The 21,566-nt window shown below is 41.4% G+C and overlaps 3 protein-coding genes and 2 long non-coding RNA genes across 5 annotated transcripts; 1 reads left to right on the forward strand and 4 right to left on the reverse strand.

Moving 5' to 3' along the window:
- Positions 1 to 853: 853 nt before the first annotated feature.
- On the reverse strand, positions 854 to 2,281 carry LOC135486718 (uncharacterized). The gene is made up of 3 exons (XM_064769779.1): positions 2,239 to 2,281; positions 1,626 to 1,814; positions 854 to 1,312 (listed from the first exon to the last, which is right to left on the reverse strand). The coding sequence occupies exons 2-3, from the start codon at positions 1,714 to 1,716 to the stop codon at positions 1,086 to 1,088; spliced, it is 318 nt and encodes a 105-aa protein (XP_064625849.1). The 5' UTR covers positions 1,717 to 1,814; positions 2,239 to 2,281; the 3' UTR covers positions 854 to 1,085.
- A 13-nt stretch (positions 2,282 to 2,294) lies between these two features.
- LOC135486719 (uncharacterized) lies at positions 2,295 to 5,539 on the reverse strand. Its single transcript, XR_010446743.1, has 5 exons — positions 5,325 to 5,539; positions 3,839 to 4,058; positions 3,420 to 3,509; positions 2,830 to 3,077; positions 2,295 to 2,379 (listed from the first exon to the last, which is right to left on the reverse strand). It is a non-coding gene; the product is annotated as an uncharacterized LOC135486719 (long non-coding RNA).
- A 1,112-nt stretch (positions 5,540 to 6,651) lies between these two features.
- Positions 6,652 to 7,485, reverse strand: LOC135485921 (uncharacterized). Its single transcript, XR_010446656.1, has 3 exons — positions 7,326 to 7,485; positions 6,947 to 7,093; positions 6,652 to 6,755 (listed from the first exon to the last, which is right to left on the reverse strand). It is a non-coding gene; the product is annotated as an uncharacterized LOC135485921 (long non-coding RNA).
- A 1,013-nt stretch (positions 7,486 to 8,498) lies between these two features.
- On the forward strand, positions 8,499 to 10,978 carry LOC135487036 (uncharacterized). The gene is made up of 5 exons (XM_064770319.1): positions 8,499 to 8,611; positions 8,995 to 9,127; positions 9,550 to 9,728; positions 10,312 to 10,344; positions 10,842 to 10,978. Exons 1-5 carry the CDS (start codon positions 8,524 to 8,526, stop codon positions 10,907 to 10,909), a joined length of 501 nt encoding a protein of 166 aa, XP_064626389.1. The 5' UTR covers positions 8,499 to 8,523; the 3' UTR covers positions 10,910 to 10,978.
- Positions 10,979 to 11,531: 553 nt separating this feature from the next.
- Positions 11,532 to 20,548, reverse strand: LOC135486090 (CUB and sushi domain-containing protein 3-like). Its single transcript, XM_064768599.1, has 14 exons — positions 20,435 to 20,548; positions 18,330 to 18,641; positions 17,345 to 17,484; positions 16,753 to 16,948; positions 15,997 to 16,206; positions 15,125 to 15,298; positions 14,765 to 14,947; positions 14,420 to 14,599; positions 13,903 to 14,079; positions 13,504 to 13,704; positions 12,712 to 13,158; positions 12,575 to 12,619; positions 12,184 to 12,271; positions 11,532 to 11,899 (listed from the first exon to the last, which is right to left on the reverse strand). Exons 1-14 carry the CDS (start codon positions 20,493 to 20,495, stop codon positions 11,761 to 11,763), a joined length of 2,553 nt encoding a protein of 850 aa, XP_064624669.1. The 5' UTR covers positions 20,496 to 20,548; the 3' UTR covers positions 11,532 to 11,760.
- Positions 20,549 to 21,566: the final 1,018 nt, after the last annotated feature.

Here is a 21,566-nt window from a genome sequence, read left to right on the forward strand (position 1 = left end):
TAATGTCACTTCTTACCAAAATACTGCAGCTGCATATGGTATGTAATTCAGAATGATGGTTTACTTGAGACAATGTCACATCCAACCAGAATACACCTACCGCATACTGAAGTACGGAAGATGTCATTCAGAGTAGTTTGATTTTTCTCAGTAATCCAACAGCCCGCTTCATGTATACATGTACATGCAGGACAATACAATGGTCAGACACTTCAAAGCGTGGCCTTCAGGGGATGGCACAAGGACAAGGGCAACTTGAATACACAACCTTTCTCAGTCAAGATGAGGCAGATGCTACTTGACCATACACATCTTTGACACCTGTCTGCTCATTTCCGGCAAAAATTGATGTTTCTTTATACATGTAGGCAGCCTGATAGTATCAGCTGTGTTCACCCAAGGTGAGCAACAATGAAAACAACTGCATGTATTTTGATGCAAGAATCATTTTATTGCTGCTGAAATTCACATTCAGCCAGTAATACAAATCTGCTTATACATAATTGGTGGATTCACAATATATCAGATTACACAAAAGGCATTTTCCAAGGTCCCTAGTGGTCCGGCAATAATTCTAAGTCGTTTTGGGAGTTGCAGGACATCAGCCTAGCCCCCTGCGGTCAGATAAAAAAATTAACCAGCAGCAGGTACCCCCCCCCTCATGGTTAAGTTCGTCCCGAGGGCCGGAACATCGCTGTATCGTCGAACAGTTGGCAGATTCCTGAGCGCCAGACGAGCAAAAAAAACTCTCACTGAACAGTTTTGCCTCAGTTGACACTTTTTGCCATATGACGTCATTTTAGGGTCGTCACAACACCTGATTTGTGGCGTAGTATCCCAATAAACTGCATTGGAAGTTCGAACTTTCACCAGAAAAAGTCACCTTATTCACAAACATGCTTCTTGAGAACCTCTGCAAGGGCCTTAAGAGATGCCACAGAGTTCCGAAAACGTTAGCATCTCGTGGCATACTTTGTTAGCTTCGAGTGACATTTGGGGATACTATACCCTTTTAGACAAACTTAGACCAAATCAAGTCGAAAAATATCGGGATTTCTGAAATAAATCCGGCTTCAAAGGGTTAATTACACGTACTCAATGCCAATGTCATCACAATCCTCCTCCTCCTCAGAGCTAGACGCATCCTCCTCCGAATTTGATTCTTCACCACCAGGTTGCACCTCCCCTTCCTCAAAATCCACCACGATCTCTATGTCAGTGTCTATACATTCAAATACATCTGTTGCTTCTAGGAGAAGGTCTGTGTAGAATTCCTTTGATTCCAGCAGCAACATCACCAATCCATGGTTTTCTTAAATAGAAGGAGAGCTGGAGATTAAAATTCTGAAGTCATCAACAAAGGTAATGCACATACATCTGCAAACCAATAGTTTATGTCTGTCCAGTTAGATTAATGAAAGGCATTCGGTTTGAATTAATTCAAAGCAAGGCGTAGTACATTTGTATTAGTAAACTGAACCTGAGCTGGGAAAGAACGAAGTTGCAATCAGATCCTGATCTGCATCCACAGCCCAGGTTAATTCAGAGGTAGTGCCACAGCAAGACAAGTACATGTATGCATCAACCACCACAATGTTTGGTAAAAATAATTGCATGGCCACTACCTTGGTTTTTGATGGCCTCATTGTTCACGGTGTTGATTCTGTCTTCCAAGGTGTTGATTTTTTTCTTGAAGAAAAGAACAGTTGATACCATCTCTTGAATGAGCACAGGCAATTCCTCGATGTACCTGGTCACGTGTTCATGTATATCAACTATTTTCTTCTTCAAAGCAAATGTTTCTCCCTTGTTCCCTGAATTGAAGAAACAAATATTAGGACTACAGGCTAAAAGTTTTTTGCTCCATCCCTCCTACATGTACATACGAAACTCTGGTAAAAATACATGCTGGATATGTCAGAAATGTGACTATAAGATTGAGGCGCAACTTAACATTTTACTTGCAACCAATGCTACATTGCCACCAAATTGTGTTAAATGTACAAGGTAGAATGTACTTTACATCACTTGAAGACCAATGTACCAGTAAGCCTAGAGCAAAATGCCGACCCAGGCTTTAAACCTCAAATTGCTTGATAAACAACAGCTGGATCAATTTCTCTGAACAATCGAAAATGACTGCAGGACATTACCACTTGGAGTTATTTGTGTCCTGGACTTTGTGTTACATGTACTAAGTGAAGTTTGTGGGTAAATGAATATGAAGTGAATGCCAACCTGCAGGATTATGCCAAGGCAACAAATAGTCCTCTTGCGTGACTTCGTCAAAGAAACATGACAGCAGACTAACACAATGCTGAAGTTGCTTTCTCTCCTTTTCAAGACACTTTCGTAGAGAAGCCCGACTCTTTGAAGCATCTGAAATGAAAATGATAAACTTTTAAACTGATCGATATAGCAGTGAACTCGACATGCATCGTAACTGCACAAACTGCTAATATGAAGAAAGCCCCTTTAATACTGTCGTGTTAATTTCTCTCTTTCAAATCATGTCATGTTATTTAAACCAATGAACTTTATAAGAATCTGAAAAGAATGAACGTGTGTATATAATTAAATTGAAAAACTCCCGAAGATAGGGCGAAGATAGGGCAGAAGGCTGGAAAACCTGGTCAACAAACTGGGTTGACCATGGCACAAGGGAAAACCGTGGTGTTCTTGCAGCTTCTATCTTCAGCTCCAGACTCTGAATCACATTCTAGAGAACAAATTGTGTTTTGATTAAATAGCTGTGTTCCTTCAGTTATTTTTAGTGCCTGTTACATGTACACTTTGAAAACAAATTTATCTCCTACAAATATGTCATACCTGATAACAGCTGACGACGCACATGAGACACAAACTGCACATGATGAACTACCGGGTATGTTTTCCCATTTTCCTAAGTATTGACCTCAATACTGGCTCCTGCACCTCCTCCCAACTCTCCTCTTGTCTTTGCTTCCGGTCAGCATGCGCAACAAAATGCCTTTTCTTCCATTCAGATTCAGTGCTTGGCACTTCAGTACTATTGGAAGCCCGAATCCCATTCAGAAGCTCCATAAGTTCAGCTCTCACTGTAAATTAAAAGTGCATTGATAAATACTACCGGGAAAGAAAAAAAAAGTTCCTAAGTGTTGATTCGAAAATACCATTATTTGCCTTAATCAGCAGCCAGTGTTGCCCAATTAACCTTTAAAAAAGAATAAATCATTTGCAAACTATAACCTGACTTGTGATCAACACAAAATTCAAAATTTAGATGAATCAGTTCACGTCGTTTGACCTCTGCAGCCGTAAAAAGTATGGTAGGTCAAATCGGAAACTTACTCCTTATAAAATACACAACTTGATTTGTGTCTTGGAATAGAGCCAACTAGCTGATGAATAAAAAGACCTTAAAAAGACAAATCACAAACCTTGCTGGAACACTTGAAAATCGAAAGGTGCATCGATTTCTACTTCATGATTACTTGGTTGCAATTCCTCAGGAAAGTCCTTTAGTTTCTCTGGAAAAACAAGCAATTTTGAAATTACGGCCAAATGCAGATTACGCCAGAAAAGATGCAATTTCTTCCATGGAATTTCTTACATAAAAAGGGTGGAAAAGACTAATTTTTCTGGTTTGATTTTAAAGATTGGTGAGAAATTTTAAAGAGGTATAGCAGTGATAGGGTTGGATTTGTAGGCATAAACCATTTGTCCAGAACATGAAATTATCAGTTAATTGCACGAATGTAAGCCTAGTCTAGCAGCAATATTTTTCCATGTATAAAGCCTAATTGAATATTGATGGCTCAGACGAGGTGAAGGCATTTGTCAACCAAAAACAATCTACCTGTCGTTGAGGTTTTCTTCCCTTTTCTTTCTCTTCTGGGAACTGATGGACCATCTATAGCACCATTGATGTCCCTGGATGGAGCCTTCACATATGGCTAAGTTCTTTTTAGGATAGGTTTTCCTCTTTCTCCTGCGATAGGAGGCAGCCAACTCTTTGATTCGTGCATAATGCCCTGCATTCTCACAAGAAGGATTGTCATCATTACCATTGGATGATGCTGAAAAACAAACACATAAAGTGACAAATACTAATAGTCAAAACTATGACTTAGCCTAGACAAAATACAGCCTCGATGCAGGCTACACTCGATCTATGATTTTAACGAACACGAGGCTTTAGAAGGCCTTAAGACAACTTCAGACAATGCCAATAGTTAAAGGGGAGGCGCCTGATTGGCCACATCCTTGCCAATGAACCTACATGTGGTGGCAAAACAGGAAGACACAAGGTTGGCCTCGGGATGAGCAGAGCCTAATCAACGATAGCCCATTTGAATACTCTCGATGTTCTACGCTCCAATCCGCCATTGAGTCGAGTATCTGCGCCAATCAAGGTAGGGAATTCCTGCACAACGAGTTTAAGCTTACTACTATGCAGATACGGTCTATCGCAGTGCTATTTTTAGGAATGTCTAACGTCAGGGCTGTAGCCGGGGGGGGGGGGGATCAGGGGGGTTCGAACCAACCCCAGCTTGAGAAAAGGATCCGCTGAGGGCAGTCAAAAATACTTTTCTACTGAGTTTTGTAACACCATGATTCTATCCAAATGGGCCATTGTACGATAGAGTGACAGGCCTTTCAATTACGTGGAGACCTCTACACCCTGTATTTTTTTATCCTATTTTGGGGGACATGTTTTTTTGCTTTTTGGCTTAATTTGGAGACATTTCATCACGCCAATTTGCCTGAACAGCGATGTCATAAATCAAAGTTAGTGACTGATATCACCACATACACCAGAAAAATCATAATTTTAGGGGAAAACTTTAAAATGAGGCCATTTGGATGAGATTTGGTTATGTTAGGGGTCAAAAAACGCTTCAGGGGGGTCATATTTAAAAAAAAAAGAAAAAAACCACCTAATTTGGGGACATCCTGTACGGTAACGGTGTAGGAATCATGTAATTGAGAGGCCTGAGTGACCTTATACAGTCATTCGTAACTGGGAGTGCTGACCTGCCAGATTTCGGTCTCATGTTCACGGGCTTAGCACAAGGCCTACCATTACATCAATGTGATACTGATATGTCAATGATTGATGACAAATAATGATGAAGATGTCCACGCATCGAGCATTTACATACATTTACGGCAGCAGCATGGGGATGCATCTCATTTATCAATACAGGTGGTAGGCCTAGCTTGGCACGTGCCCTGCTGGGCCTGGGCCGGGGCTGGGCGACGGCCATGCTTTTTTCTCAGATCGATTTAGGACATAGGTGACAAAAAAACAACACCTTTGGCGACCATCTGGCTATACTTACCACCAAATTCCATGGTCATGATATTTGATGCGGTCCTAACTATGACATGGTCTACGTTTCATAGCCTACCGGTACTTCAAACCGTAAATAGCAATGGAATTGAGCAAAACTGAAATACTACAACACCATCCGATAAATCGAATGTCGCACGTTCTGTATCCCGCGAGATCTCGAAACTACTGCGCACAGGCGCGAGAAATTATATAATAGCTCAATTGCCCCCTACCCCTTCAATTCAGCTCAGGCCCCTCGACTGACTACCTCCATCCCCCCCCCCCCAAATGTAAAATGATATCGTTTTTAGATTTGCTGTCGGTGTAGTTGGGGTTTGTTTGTCAGTCAAGGGGGCAACCGAACGGGGGAGGGGGGGTCTCTAAGTTTCACGTGCCTGTGCTGCTATTTTAGTAGCGGCAGAGGCAGTGGCTAAAAAAGTAGCACGAGAAACGAGGATGAGCTGATATAGTTCCCCAGTAAAATGGGTTGCCGCAAATATTGACAACTTTAAAACTGTCGAAAACTTGCGTAAAGATTAATCAGAATAATTGAAGAGTCATGAAACTATATGATTACTACAAACCTAATGCAAATCTAAAACATTTATAGGGGCTGGTTTTGCGAATAGATGGATACCTTTGTTTACAAAATGACGTCACTCTGACGTCACGCATACCTTAAAAGATACTTCGTTGCTATAATAGTTCATCATTATCCCACTGTAGCGCAATGTCTGTTTAGTTCCACCCCTAGCTGAAAGGTGGGGCAGCCTGATTTGGATCGTGGGATATGTACGTTATAAGCCACTAATACCAATCGTAGATATACCACTATTGTTTGCGGAGAATGCACTGCATATTGCGACACCACAATCTCAATTGGTCGAGTCAAGTACCAGATATGATATATGTTGTGGCAGGCACAGAGTGACATCAAGGCCTAAAATATTTGTTGCGGCTAGAAAATCATTGTAATTTTGAAAATCCTGCAGCGTCAAAATATCAATAACAAGATGAACATGATGTCCACATTCTCCTATCGTTGATGATATCGTGTAACTGATTATCTTAAACATACCTATGTAGAAACGGAACAAACACTTATATATCAACCGAAAAAAAACAATTGTTGAACATGCTTTTAAAATGTTTTTTATTGTTTAGCACTAAAGTTGTCTGTAATAATTATGTTCACGTTACACGGTAGGTTTCCAACACTGACCCACGTTAAGATGTCGGTATAGACAAACAAGTGGCTAACCGCCCCGGAAAGTCCACAGACGAATACATGTACATGTACTTCCATTCTTGCTTGGCAAATTTGATGGTAGTTGCTATATCGTTCCGGGTAAATCGTCGTAGATCACTGAAGAAACATGCTGACAATTTTCATACGTTGGGTTACTCATTGTGGCCCCGCAATCTTCACCAGCGTTTCCTGCAAGGACAAAAATACGAGTTGACACTGCCTTAGGCCCCATTGAGTTTTGATAAGTAAAATTCACCCGCTGCCGTGGTTGGTGTCTTTTGAGGGTAGGACATGACACTACTTTGCACCGTGACGCCCTTCGATCATTATTCTAATTTCAAAACAATAGTGCGGACTTTTAATTTACTGATAACTCCTACCTTTGCTTGTCCAGCAGGCTGCGCCATTCTGTCTTAACACTAAACCGATGACAAGAGAAACACCTACTGCCATTAGTACCACAACAACGGTTACAGAAATGATAATATTGTAACCCGAGTGTGGCTCCGAAGATGCTGGAACTATTCCTGGAAGGTAAGATGCGGAAAAATTAAGAGCCCGGGCAACAGTAAAACAAACATGTAATCAAGATTGACAAATAAATCATTGCTTGTTCGTGGACAGATTTTTAAAAACTGTTGATCAAGGCATCCGATTTCAAAAGAAGCTTAATTACTCTTCATGGAGTCAGCAGCAATTTGGTCCCCATCGAGTCGGAGTCACCGTTGCTCGGCCTCACTATAAAGTGATGCAGCTTACCTGTTCGATTTACAATATTCGGCCACTTTACTGTCGGTGGTATCGTGTACGATGAAATGGTTCGTGGCTTGGTTGTCTTATCACGTGGTTTAATTGTGATGTTATGACGCACTGAGGCTGGCCTGTTGATTACCGTACATGTAGTTGAGGTTTTCAATATCTCTGAGATGTAGGTAGGTTCTGGTGGCATTAAAGGTAGAAATGAGGATTCAGATTTTAAAAGCGTGAGGATACGTATTACGTTGAATTTCAATCAAATTTTAAACAAGCTTTATTTAGCACATTACGCATATCTATGAGCATACGGGTTTACTATAAAACGACCGAGAGAAAACCTATTTGCACGTACACTTACATGTACTTGGCAACTTCGTCGAGAATATTTTTCTGCATGTTTTGCTTTTTGTGAAGCCAACATTCGTGGTAATGGTGACTGTATACGCGATTCCGGGGACCAGCCCTTTCAGAGTCGCCCGCGAGGTCCGTACTACTTTCTTCCTCCCAATGGAACCTGTGATTGCTGCCTCTTGGCTCGTCTCCACAACATAGTAGTCCAAGTTGCCAGTCACCGGTTTCCAGCTAACGTCCGCACTTGTTGCTGTGATCCTTCTAAAGTTTATTGTCGCCGGGTCAACGGACTGTGGCCCTGAAGGTATTTCATATATATAATAGTTGCCTATGAAATTTTATAGAAGAAAAAAGATTCGGTTATTCGCCAAGCCATGGACCTACCAAATGGATGGTAGTGCAATCGTGAGCAATATCAGTACCAACAGAATATTATATGTAAGAGTGGGTAAGACTGTTACCCCTTCTGTTGACTTTTTGATTTTGTAGCGACACGTACGAACAGCAACAATAAACATCTCACGGGCCTGCGAGTTGCAAGAAAACAAAATTCTACAGCTGAAACCTTTGATCGCCTTCGCTTTCTTTTCTCCCGTGTGCGTTGAGCCTGTAGGCAATAAGGCAATAATCAATCATTAGGAAAACGCATACCCAGATATTCAATCATTAGGACTGCCTGAGACGTTCAAGCTAAAATAAAATTGTTCTATCGGTAATTGGACAAGTAAGATAGATTTTTCTTAGATGTGAACAAAGGCGAATTTTCTCGAATGAGAAGGGCCGAAGCAGTAGTTATTCTAATTTCCTTTTTTTAAATTTAGATCCTGAAGTTTGGAAGACCCTGGATAATATGGTCTTTAGTGGTGAGGCATGCGGTGTAGAAGTACGCATGGACGTTTTCGAGAAGATCGGTGCATTCGGAAACCAGAAATGCGACCGTGAGTAGGCTTATGATATAAGTTACCCAGACCCCTCATGACCGCGTTGATAAAGGGAGACAATGCGCAGGGGTTGGTCGGGGCAGAGATTGGGCGCTCGCTTTCTTTGACTTAAGCAATAGCTAATATTCGTTGTAACATTTTGAAAAGACTTCGATTCACCACGCACGAGATAGAATAGCCACTTTGCTCCTGCATATAACTTGTGACTCTTCAACAAACACTAAAAACCGTCCAAGCTTGACTTGTGTTCAATGATGGAGGGTGGGGGGTGATGGTAGGAAACATTTCACTCTGATTTAGCGTTCCTATAGAGGGAACAGTCAGAAACGGAGAGCTCAAATTATTATCTAAATATGCATAACGTTGTTTCCCGTGCGCAGATGGATGCAACCTGGGTGCCATTGAAGCCAGCCTTCAAGCAAGCTGGGACAAGATTCAGCCCTTCTTTGATTTCCTCAACGACTGGCTCGAGAACTCGATCAGCCCATGGAGCCTCAAGAACCCAAGTTGCACGTAAGAGATCATCTCAAAATTGATTGATGTTAAGAGAGATGAATATTTTCATCTGAGGAATAGGGTCAGCAATTTCCATGCCAAACTTTGTTGTTGTTTTTCACTCTTCTCGCATCATAAATGACATGAAAAGTTTAACCAAAGAAGGTATTCTTTTAAATTTCAAAAGGATACGTTGATCAAAGTTACCTTCAAGTAAAGCCCTGAATGATCTTCCTACTAGTTATCATGAAGACTAAGTATCTCCTAATTTCCTTCCCAATTGTTTTTTATCTTGCTTTAGTTAGATATATACATGACTGTATGTGTACCACAAGCTTGTATTTTTTTAAGAAATGGAAACAACCGGCAATACTTTGAGCGTGCGTCTTAATCACCCGGAAGTTTATTGACCATAAGGTCTTTTTAAATCGAATTTTCAGCGAGATTGTTGAGCCCGCCATCATTGCCGTTAGAGACGCCGTTGTAAACTCTGGTAACTGCAAACCAAAAGCACTCGCCGTTTTCCTCGACGGCGGCTATGGCCTCTTCGAAAAGGACGATCTGGGTATTGAAAGTAGTGCTTACAGTCGCTGCAATAGTTTCAGGCATCACAGTGAATGTACGTAAAATCATTTTCCTGTACCACATCATCGGTTTTGGGGCAGGGTAGCCATAAGATAACAAATCTGTGACGCGTGTGTCCTAGCAATCGCACTAAATGGAAACCTACGCCGAATTCATTACCCGACACTTGACTATCGGCGTCCGCGCAGTCGCGTTTTGCATCTATAATACAACAGTGGTGCGTCCGAATTAACAATACAAAACTTGAAAGCATGTGATGCCGGAGGTCGTTGGATGTTAGTCGCTACATTCTCTATTTTTCAACCAATTTCGAAAATAAAGTACATGCTCGCCATAACAAAGACTCTACAGGCGTTATGAAGTTGCAATTTTGCGTCAAATCGTGTGCAGTGTGTAAACCTACCCGTACTCAGCCAGGGAATAAATACGGAGTCATTAAAACATTCCATGAGAGAAAGAATCAGAAGAACTGGGTACTTTTTATGCGATACTTGTTTAAATTCGTTCCTTCTTTGCTACTGATGGTAATGTATTACTCCCCATATAGCACCCCTATTTAAGGAAGCGATTCAAAGCTATGTCATACTAACCTTGTACCTTTTTAATTCTTTCTTCAGTTTTTAAGAGCCACTACAGACAGTGGCCAACAGGTAAGTATTGTTTCGACAAGTTAGATGTTCCCGGTCTTAGATTTATCCAGGTCTCTCGCTCTCAGAAATAAAGGCTTTTGAGCTTTTGAAAAACCTTTATAGGATTAACAGCCAACACAAATCTTTGCGGGTGCGCATTTTTCTTGGCTGAAACCCCAGGTCAAAAGCCTTTTTTCTGTGATTGTTGACCTTCGGCCTGTTTGATACAGACACTCCAGCTAGGTAGACAGACCGTATAGGTATGATGTCTTATCCAGCCTAGCCGAGGGTTCTCCTCATCTAAAGTCGCAAATGACTTTAATGTCCAGGTTTCTAAACTTGGTTGTACTTTATCAAAAAAAAGATGAACGGGAGTATTATAGTACAATGTATACAAGTTGCATCGTAGCAGTTACGGATGCTTATTTGGCGAGAGGTGAATCGTTATACGCATTCACATTTTTTGGTATTAACAGAAAAAAATATTACAACTGGCAATTTCCCCCTCTTTTTTTCAGACGCCCATGGCATTGCTCAGGTTATCATGAGCAACATGCTAGTAGTAGGAATAGAGAGAACATCGTAACAGATCTCGATTTCCGACCTTGGTGTGAATCACTAATCAACTGAATAACATTCGTTCGGCTTAATAAAACGTGTCAGTCTTACTTTCTTTGTGCAAAAGACGTGGCAGTTTTAACAGCCATAATGGAATCTGGCCTTTGGAATCAAAACAAAGCCTATCGGGAGATCTGCCTCTCGAAGAATGGCACCCGATGCGTATATAGGCGATTACCGGGGTATGCAAATGAACGGAGAGGAGGATGAGAGAGTGATTTCCAAGAAATTGATCTGTGCAGTAAGGAGACTGGGTACACGTGCCAATGCGTGTACACGTATGTTCTGTAAGACCTGTAGAACTCGGTATCCTTTCAGTCACTTTGTGAACAACAACCCGGTCCACCTGGCTCTGGCCTATTCTAGTAGGCTTTTCAACACAGTTGATTAAGTTCCAATTGATTTTATGCAAATTGTATTGTTTTTCGTTCTTCCTGTATCTATATATGGAATACACTTGACCTTCTGGTATGATTGGTATATCAACGTATTTTCTTCACCTCCACTGATTTACTTTTGAAAGGTAGTTGGAAATATTGTACAATATAAATAAAATGAGCAGCAACATGTTTTGGTAATGAAATGTTTTATTAAATGATTGTAACATTATACAGCTAACAAAGATACCAATCTTAACTCACCCGGCCCCATTAATTTCTGGTGATATTTTTCAAGGCGAAATATGAAGAATGAATGAAATACTAATTTTCAAAATCTATACTTTTTGTTAAGTTGTATAGAGAATCCTTCGATCTGCTTGGATATTATCACCGCAATCTTACTTCCTCTGTATTTTTTCACTGGCGAATTAGTTTTTCTTTAATTATTGAAACTTGCTTGGTGTGCATCAATAGCCCGTTCATTATCCCCTGGGGTCACGTTGACCGAGTCCAGGTCATACAGTTGATTCTCGAAGGCACCACTATCATTCGTCAATCTCTCACTCGGAACTGCGTTACTGTAATTCAAAGCGCCGGTAAATATAGTACTGAATTTACTGTTACAAACATTATAACACGAAAGAGAAAATGAGTAATTTGTTTTTATTGCAAATTCTACAATCAAAATCTCAGTTGTAACGTTTTCACTAACCAGGCTATAATCTGAGATGCCATACCAAGCCTAGGAGGTCCCGCGACGGTTAATAACCTTATACTTGATACTGTCATACTGGAGTATCCGGCCATTATTTTACTTGATTCTGAAGTCCTCACAATTCATCACTCGTACCAATATACTTACGATTTCCTAATGTACCAAATGGCAACCACGACCAATACAATCACAAGTAACGCACAGCCAACGCCAATGCCAATGTATTCACCACTCTCTGCAACGAAAATGCACATAACACACGGTAAACTCAGCTGTAAATACTTAGATTTTATGAATAAATGGTCTTGTTGTTTATATTATTTTAGCCTTTGTTTATAGGCAAGTCTCAACTTGATACCTATCTCAGGATGAGACTCTGGGTATAATATTTGAGCATCTACAGGATCATATATCTTAATCTGAATCGAGCAACACGCTTTCAAAGAATCATCCCTGCACTTATAAAAAATAAACCTTCCTTTTTAGTGCTGGAAGATACTGCAACCTTACTTGAAACCTTTGGCTGCGCAACACTTACTATCTTTTCCACCTTCAGTTTGCTTTGCATTGGTACCATTCCCTTCTGAAAGAAAAGATGTAACCAGGCATGAACTACATTACAGTCATTAGATTATTCGACGAGTCATAAATATTACGGGAATGCATCATCATTACCTGTGTTCAGTGTGGAATTTCCCGTGCTGACCGTCGAAATATCAGTGGTCGCTGCAGTCGACAGTTGCTTCGTCGTAGTAGCGCGTTGTTCCTTGGTCGTAAAGTTAAGAGTTGGAGTAACGCCCGCCGTAGTACTTTCATGGGAGTTGTCAGTTGTTGGCGTTCTTGTCGAAAAACGGCCACTCGTTACGGTTGCTGTGGAATTGGGTTCAACGGTGACAACTTTAATAGGTGAAGAAGTGGTTTCAGAAGCAGTGGTATTTAAAATCCACTCTGTAGAAGGTACAGATGTTGTGCCTTCCTTTATAGCTGCGCTGGTGGAAGTTGATTCCGGGGACGTTGTGGGTGAAGTGGGTGTTGTCGTTGTTGTTTGTGTTGCTATTGGTGTTACTGTTACTGTAGTCGTTGTCGTTGTCGTTACAGGTTTGACTGGCGGCGAAGTTGGTACTGAAAAAAAGGTTGAAATCTCGCTTCATACTCACGTCTAACATTCGTATCACACAGACGGGTTTAGCTTTACAATCCGTGCGAGTCTATTAAACTGACAATATGGATTATTTGGTAAATTTGACCAGTACTGTTTTAGACACACGCTTCAGAAGCGGCTAGTTAGATTTTCTGTCATTTTACCTAAATCCCTGCCATACCATTTCAGGCCATTGCCTGCATCAAAACTCTATCGGGCTCCTCAGTATTCTCAATGAGACTGAGAGACCATAATTATTCGCAAGTAAAGTTTAAGTCCCTTAAACCTTAATGCAAAGCTGAATAAATACACGCCGGTCATCCTACCTGGAGCAAAGAGGCAACCTTGTGTTACATTAACACTCCACTCCTTAGTTTCTGTGCAGCGTGCCTCCTTTTGTTTGACCGACCAATCTTCGTCGAAGAAGAAGCCAGGCCTGCACTCCACCGTTACGACGTTCCCATAGGCATGACCCACCCAATCTGCATCCGCGTTAGTGAGGTTGTCAAGAGTGGGGCAGCGAACCCCTGCAGAAAATGAAAATAGTTTTGCATAATTCAGTGATCGTTGAAATTGCGATATGGTGATTGCTCCAACCGATTATTGGTTCTGGTGTCATGTTTTGTGCACTATTTTTACGGGCACTGTATCAGCGTTTTCATGTTATTCGATGAAAAAAATGTAGATGCACCCTTAAGTCTATTTCACAAAAAATGGACACTTACTGGGGCAGCCAAAGATGACTACAGACCATTTACCAGTTGGCAAACAAACAGCTGTCTTGTCAACCGTCATTATGGCCTCGTGACCCTTGTCACACGTTATGTTCGCTTGACCGCCAATCATCAGACTGTCATAAGTCACATTGACGCCATATACGTTTGGTATTGGACACGTGATAACTGCAAAGAAGACGTGATTATTAGGAACGAATACCTGATAACTGAGAAAAAGAAGTGAACATCACAATTGAGCAAAATCGCCAACAGTAAGGCCTTGAATTAGCAGTTTAGTGTAACGGAGTCAAAGCGCAGTTCATTCCACGAAAAAAGGCATTTTTGAGGTACCTAAAAATTGGTGGGGAGGCAAAACACCACTGATACTGATAGGCCTACCTCTTAATGCAGTTCATTCTACAAAAAGTTATAACATGGCATCGAAGCTCAGACTAAAATTGTTCATTAAATAGCAATATTGTCCGCGATATACGAACTACGTTACACCTATAGTTTTTGCCCCTACCTTCACAAAACAGCTCTGGTCCACTCCACGACCCAGTTTCCAAACACTCCCTCTTCCCATCCGTACTGTTGACCAATCGGTACCCACTCTTGCAGGTGTACGTCACCACCGCTTGGTATTCGCGGTCGACATTTTGAATGTCACCGTTCAAGGGGGATGTCAGAGCCGGACATCTCACCACTAAAATGGTCAAAGAACATTTTACCATCCGCAAAAGTGTATTGTTTCCACAATCTCAAAGGAGGATTGTGTTATACTGTAATTAAATGGCACAAATGTATTTTTTGAAGATTCAGCTTTCTCAAAAACCTATGTGTGATATTTTTCAAATTTGATGAAGCTCACCGTCACATGTGGGTAATCTTCCGCTCCAGATACCATCAGCCTGACAGGTGATGTTAACGGGCCCGTTCAAAGTGTAGCCCTTGTTACACTCGAAGGCAAGTACCGAGTTGGTAGTCGATCCATCCCCTATGACTTGGCCAAACGTGGGGTCACCAATCTCTTGGCAGCCTATGCTTTCACTAACTGAAAAAAGTGCGAATCGTGTAAGGCAATATTGACATAAAGCTCTTGCGAACATTCCCACCTCAAGATTGGAGCATTGTATTCAATATGCACAAAGAGTAACGGTCACGAAGGCCTCCTATTTCAGTCGTTAACGAAAAAGCATGTCGTTCTCGGAATGTAAAAATTGTTGCTTACACTGGCACACTGGTGTCGTCCCATTCCAAGTGCCATCCTTTTGACAAACCCGGACAGATTCGCCCACCAGGTAGAAATTTTCATCGCAAGTGAAGATAGCTTTACTCCCGATTGCCTCACTGTCAAATTTAACACTGCCATACTGCGGTCCGCCAAGCCTGGGACACTTGATTTCTGAAGAGAAAAATACATTCAATATTTGTATGCCAGCGAGAATGCATGAGAAAACTGTGTTGCATTGTGTCAAAGGCGCGATTGCGAGAACGCGCGCGTCCCGGATTTGTAAGATTCAAGCTAAATCGCACTCCCAGTCGGTGAAAACCTACCCAGAGCCTTAGAAATGCTTGTGATGTACTTGCGGCGAACTTGCGATGGTGATGCGATGATCCTGCGGCCGTTTTTGTAACTGAATATTCAACGGAATAATATTCCGCTAGCAGCAGTTTTGCCGATTACGATGTATTATGCTCAAAAACGCAGATGCAGCTCCTTGTCGACTGGTGGTGATCAGAAATTGTATTGACCACACCTCATCGCAAGACCGTCGTAAGAAATCGGAATGATGGTCATGGCTTCCCTGCTTGTCTAATGGATGTCATTCCAGAGCAGAGCAAATCACGTTTTCTCCGACTTTTTCTCGCAGATCTGTAGGTAACTGGTACGTAGTAACCGAAAGTGGAAAAAGGTTTTAGAAAACTTGTGCTCGTTGAGCAAGAACATGATTCATTTGGACTGCGCGTTTCAAACCTCCAGTCATATAAATACACTATCTCCCGGCGTCGTCTTCTTTTCAAGATAATGCTCAGTGTAAGGAACCGACAAATATTGTCCAAAATGTGTGATGACGCCGGCATTCTGCACCCGATACTTACGAATACAGGTTGGCCTCGGTGCCTCGGTCACCTGGTGCCATTTCTTGTCACTTGCACAGGTCAAGGCCAACTCGTCCAGGCCATTACTGTACCTGTAGCCATCATTGCAGCGGAACTTGGCAATGTAGTTTTCGTTGTAGAGAGCTTGCGGGTTGGTGTGTGTTCCATATGTAGCGTTGGCGGGTAGGTCACTCTTCTTGCATCCCAAGACTGTAGTCAACAGAATGATATCGGCGCTTATATATCGTTACCAAAGGCAATAGCGGATTTTTAATCCTCCTGGGAAGCCAATCATGCTCGTGAGCACTTCGGATTGATCAAATAATATAAATATAGGTAAACTTTGGAATCTTGCTACAAGTATCCGTTGTTGTAATGAGACGCAACGTCTCATAAAATCTTTTTTAAACATTGTTTTCGTTTGTACATGATCGTCCTTGTCGGTGCTTGAGAAACACGAAGATAAATACATCTGTGTGACCCCTACAATACTATTGTCAAGTTTAGACTTGGACATGGGAACAACAAAGAAATGACGAATTGTGTATTATGTCATAGTGTTCCCCATCATTGTTCCCCATCAGATTGAAGCCCTGTGTGCCTCCTAGGCACAGAAAGGATTGAGTAAGAATTACACAGTGGAGGAACATATAAACGCATCAGAAATTCACAGGGTGTCCTAGATGATCGGGACAGATATCTATTGCTTGTGTAACACGACTCCGCGTATTGTAAAAATGTTCACGTTCAACTCACCAGTAAACTGAATCCTGAATCCAACTGCTCTGTTCCGGGACCAGAAAACGACGTTGCTGTTTCCCAGTGTGTCCATCACCATATTGAGTATATCCTTCTCACAGAATTTTTTTGAGTTTTCACCTGCATATTCTGTTAAATTTGAAATTGTGAGGTACGCTTTTCTGCAGCTGGCTCCAAGTTCGAATGAATACACCTACAGAAGATAAAATGCAATCCTAAAAAATACTATTCCGAGAAGAAACTGCCTGCACTTCCCGCGATATTTGCCAGCGCTCTTCTACAGTATGTGATCATGGTGATATAAAATGTTAGTAACTCTTCCTGTGCGCAACTGTTAGCTAGCATTGATTTCCAAGATGACCGCTGGAAGGCCAGGTCACTTGGCAAAAAGGAAAAATAGAGAGGTACATATATCATTGACTCAACTTTCAATAGCCCCAGCTGTTACGAAACATGCTCCGCCAACAGACAACAGTTCAGCAGACGACTCAGATGCCACGCGGCAGGGATAACCTCGGTTCACCATTCAGCTGAGCAGCTGAAAGAACATATATTTGTTGTTTTGTGTATCTATCGACAGCATAATTACCTTGAACAAAATGTGCTGCCCTGGGGGGACGATGACTTGCCACTTGCAGTTGTTGTCAACGGGATAGAATAATGGGTACTTCGGGCTGACGATGTCACTCTCTTCTACGTCTTCATATGTTCCATTACAAATTGGGATTCCTTGATGAATATAGAATTGTTTGGCGATAAGTGTCGACGACAATGGAGGGGTGAGGGACCGTTTTGCGTAGGAATTCTTTAACTTATGGCGTATATTGAGGAACATTCCGGTGATTTTGTGTGCTCGTCTCTATGGCCGTTTAAGTAATTCCAAAGCTCCTGCGGTCAAGATCGGAAAAGTGAAAATGCAGTTGCACAACATTTATAATTTGTGTTGCTTTCCAACACAACAGTTGCAAAAACATAATGTGCTGCTTCCAAACACGCGGCCAGCCACCGTTCGAGGCCTCCGCGGGAAGGCCCTCCAGTCAATGCTGGCTCGGACGTGGGGTCCTCGAAGAAAATACATGTACAGTGGAACCCCGGTCGGCGACCACCCCGCTATGACGACCAATCGCCGGCCCCGGTGTAATGTTTTTGAGTGTTTCTGTTTTTGAGTGTTTCCCCTCATTGTTTGGGAACGCTCAAAAATAGATTGACGAGTTTTTCTGTGTATCCCCCTTATTGAAAAGTCATGGTCTCTCTAGCTGCCTATTGTTTGGAAACACTGACACATGGGAAACAACCACAGATGTTACACCGGTTTGCTCTCTAATTACCATAACAAGGCCCCCGGCTCAAAATGAAGAAACATCATCAGCCCCAAAAAAATTGGCTTTGAAAATTTTTCAGAATTAATTTTGGCGGGAAAACTTAATCATGCATTTTGTCCCCGGATTTTCAACTTCACTAACACGACCACCCCGGTGACGCGACCATTCAACATAGGTCCCATGAGTGGTCGTGTTACCGAGGTTCCACTGTTCAAATGTAAGGACGTAGAAATAAGATTTACATGTACATACCTTCTATAAGGAACTCAAATCCTTTACCATTTCCGTTCGTACCATCGAAGGCGATGCATACCTCCAAACCTGGACTAAACACTGTGGCTTGCTTTGGTTGATAAATCCCTGAGTATCGTCTTAATTCCCAACCTTTGCAATCAGTGCCATTGGCAGCCCCTTCGGCGATTGTGACGCTATCTCTTTCAGTTAAGGACAACGTTTTCAGAGCGACCCGAGGACGAAGACCAGTACCGAACTTGAAGCTTTTCGCCATCTTGCTGCCAGGTGGATACACGGACGGGTAGTTTGGTGATGTGAATGTCTCACCCGCTGAAATTACGAATAAAAAAGATAAATCAACCACGTCATTTGCAATAAAGGAGGTCCTTCTGAAGGCAATGTTCGCATTTTATTACACATTTTTCATGTAAAATAAGAAATAAACATGCCATAAATTAGCCATGAATATAAATATAAACATGAAATGAGTACAGCTATGTTATCACAGCAGCCAGTGCAAAAAATCCGGCAAGTAAATTCTATCTATATCATTATCTACGCTACAGCATTGCTTAAAGCGGATGATAGCCCTGTTTTCTTAAACTACAATGTCAAACAAAAATGTGCAAAACGAATAGAACGGGGACGTGTTTGGAGAAGGAGGACGCTTTTGCACAAAGTCTTCAACATATTAAGATGGGGAGGGTCCACCTGACCTTGACATAAAATTTGCAAATTGCACTGGACATCATCACTTTCTGCGCTGCGAATCCATGCGATTTTGAGATTTGCGATGTCACTGATCAACATCTGAAATGTCCCTCTACGAGATCAAATTTAATGGTGATTAAAATCTAGCACCAGTGCACTCATCGTATTATCAAGTATGTATCCATACTTGGTGTTATCAAATGTCAACACGCCAGATCAATGGCAGGTTATCATCACTTTAACACCTTTGGTCATTAGCCCATTAAAATTCAACTGACAAGTGTCTTGTGTATACATTAATCCAGTGATAAACATATGCACTGACCGCGAATCGATACTAAGAAGTATCAAACGACATGGTAGTAGTAGTAGTAGTAGTAGTAATTTTATTGCTCAATCTAACAAGATAGACAATGCAACAGTAGAACACACAATGATACACAAATTAACGTTACATGAATGTACAAGACGGAGACCGGTGAAATTGTTCGGAAGCTCTTGGAGTGAACAGAACGTTGGAGTAGATAGAACGTTCTATTTACTCCAAGGGAAGCCATACAATAATTTACAATAATATTGTTAAATACTATCTAGTACCAGTAGGCCTAGTCAGAAAGAATCGATCTATCCTGTGACTAACTAGAATACCGAGTAGAATTTTTGAGAACTAGAATTATTAGGTAGGATTCTTGAGTGCTCTTTTATTGAGACAGGCTATGATAAAATTGATAACAGATTTACCAATTTCTGAGTCCCCGTGATTGTATGACATAAGAAAGGAGAATTCAAACGTTCTCTCAGTGACAATACTTCCATTTAGATGGGGAGTTTTCAAAAGCCTGTGGATCGTTTGTGTGTGTCTAAATATACGGGGTGGCGGAAGATCTATAGGACTGATACAAAGTCACTTTGATTAGAAGATGGATTTTATCTTATGTTTATGATACACTGTAGTAGTAGGGCTTTCATCATCAGAGGCCTACTACTATAAAACAGACTACAATTTTAATTTTTGTTATACATGTAGGAGGTGAATAAAAGAGCTTGGAAAGTCCGACTCCCTGTGTTAAGATGTCTTAATCGGTTCAAATGTTGAACGTCAATCTCGGTAAAGGTCCATTCTACTAATCCCCGATATGCAAGAAATTCGAACACTTTCTATTTCTATGTACATTAGAAACATATTCAATTTATAAAATGGATTTTTTCGGACGTTTTTTCATGCTCACTGTCTTCACATGAACGGGTTTTTGGGACAGTGGTGAGTTAACGAAAGGGATTAGAGGCATGTGTCAACCAGAGTGATTTGGAACGTAAATGCTCTGAAAATCATATTCTCTCATGATCTATAGTAATATTTGATTTTACAGTCTGTCATAGGTAGCCCCCGATGCCTTAGCCTGAGTACTTACCCACGTAACCACTGGTGACTAACACAACCAGGGCAAACGACAGAGCGCGAAGGGCCACCATGTCCGCTGTCTGCGGTAGCCGTGTAGAAAGATCCAGACTGTCCGAAGTGCTGATTAATTAATTCGATGATTGCGCATGCGTCTGAACATGACTCGGTGCTCCACTTCCATGGTGATCTCTTGGCTAATCTCAATTGGTCAAGTACCAGATATGATATATGTTGTGGCAGGCACAAAGTGGAAAAATAACTATGAAAATATTTGTTGTCTAATCTATAAGGAAATTTGTTAATCCCATTTAGAACAAAATGTCAATAACAAGATGAACATGATGTCTACAAACACTTATATATCAACCGAAAACAAACAATTTTTATTGTTTAGCACTAAAATGTCTGTAATAAATATTTTTACATGACACGGTAGGTTTCCAACATCGACCCACGTTAAGATGTTGGTATAGACAAACATGAGGCTAGCCGCCCCGGAAAGTCCACAGACGAATACATGTACTTTCATTCTTGCTTGGCCAATTTGAGGGTAGTTGCTATATCGTTCCGGGTAAATCGTCGTAGATCACTGAAGAAAGATGCTGACAATTTTCATACGTTGGGTTACTCATTGTGGCCCCGCAATCTTCACCAGCGTTTCCTGCAAGGACAAAAATACGAGATGATATGCCACGGCAACACTGCGTTAGGCCCAATTGAGTTTTGATAAGTAAAATTCACCCGCTGACGTGGTTGGCGCCTTTTGAGGGTAGGACATGATACTACTCTGCACTGAGGCCCTTCGATCATTATTCTAATTTCAAAACAATAGTCCGGACTTGTTAATTTACTGATAATTCCTACCTTTGCTTGTCGAGCAGGCAGCGCCATTCTGTCTTAACACTAAACCGATGACAAGAGAAACACCTACTGCCATTAGTACCACAACAACGATTACAGAAATGATAATATTGTAACCCGAGTGTGGCTCCGAAGATGCTGGAACAATTCCTGGAAGGTAAGATGCGGAAATATTAAGAACCCGAGTAACAGTAAACAAACATGTAATCAAGATTGACAAATAAATCATTGCTTATTCGTGGACAGATTTTTAAAAACTGTTGATCAAGGCATCCGATTTC

Source organism: Lineus longissimus, chromosome 4 (assembly GCF_910592395.1).
Source record: "Lineus longissimus chromosome 4, tnLinLong1.2, whole genome shotgun sequence".
Taxonomy (NCBI): domain Eukaryota; kingdom Metazoa; phylum Nemertea; class Pilidiophora; order Heteronemertea; family Lineidae; genus Lineus; species Lineus longissimus.

What these genes read in the sequence shown, in the direction of transcription:
- LOC135486718 (XM_064769779.1), bottom strand. Translation starts at nt 1,716, where the DNA reads ATGGTATCAACTGTTCTTTTCTTCAAGAAAAAAATCAACACCTTGGAA. An exon ending in TGAGGCCATCAAAAACCAAG is followed by an intron (nt 1,313 to 1,625) that starts GTAGTGGCCATG and finishes CTTCTATTTAAG; the next exon opens with AAAACCATGGATTGGTGATG.
- LOC135487036 (XM_064770319.1), top strand. Translation starts at nt 8,524, where the DNA reads ATGGTCTTTAGTGGTGAGGCATGCGGTGTAGAAGTACGCATGGACGTT. An exon ending in CGGAAACCAGAAATGCGACC is followed by an intron (nt 8,612 to 8,994) that starts GTGAGTAGGCTT and finishes TCCCGTGCGCAG; the next exon opens with ATGGATGCAACCTGGGTGCC. An exon ending in CTACAGACAGTGGCCAACAG is followed by an intron (nt 10,345 to 10,841) that starts GTAAGTATTGTT and finishes TCTTTTTTTCAG; the next exon opens with ACGCCCATGGCATTGCTCAG.
- LOC135486090 (XM_064768599.1), bottom strand. Translation starts at nt 20,495, where the DNA reads ATGGTGGCCCTTCGCGCTCTGTCGTTTGCCCTGGTTGTGTTAGTCACC. An exon ending in ATTCAGGATTCAGTTTACTG is followed by an intron (nt 16,207 to 16,752) that starts GTGAGTTGAACG and finishes TGTTGACTACAG; the next exon opens with TCTTGGGATGCAAGAAGAGT. An exon ending in AACTGAAGGTGGAAAAGATA is followed by an intron (nt 12,272 to 12,574) that starts GTAAGTGTTGCG and finishes TTTTCGTTGCAG; the next exon opens with AGAGTGGTGAATACATTGGC.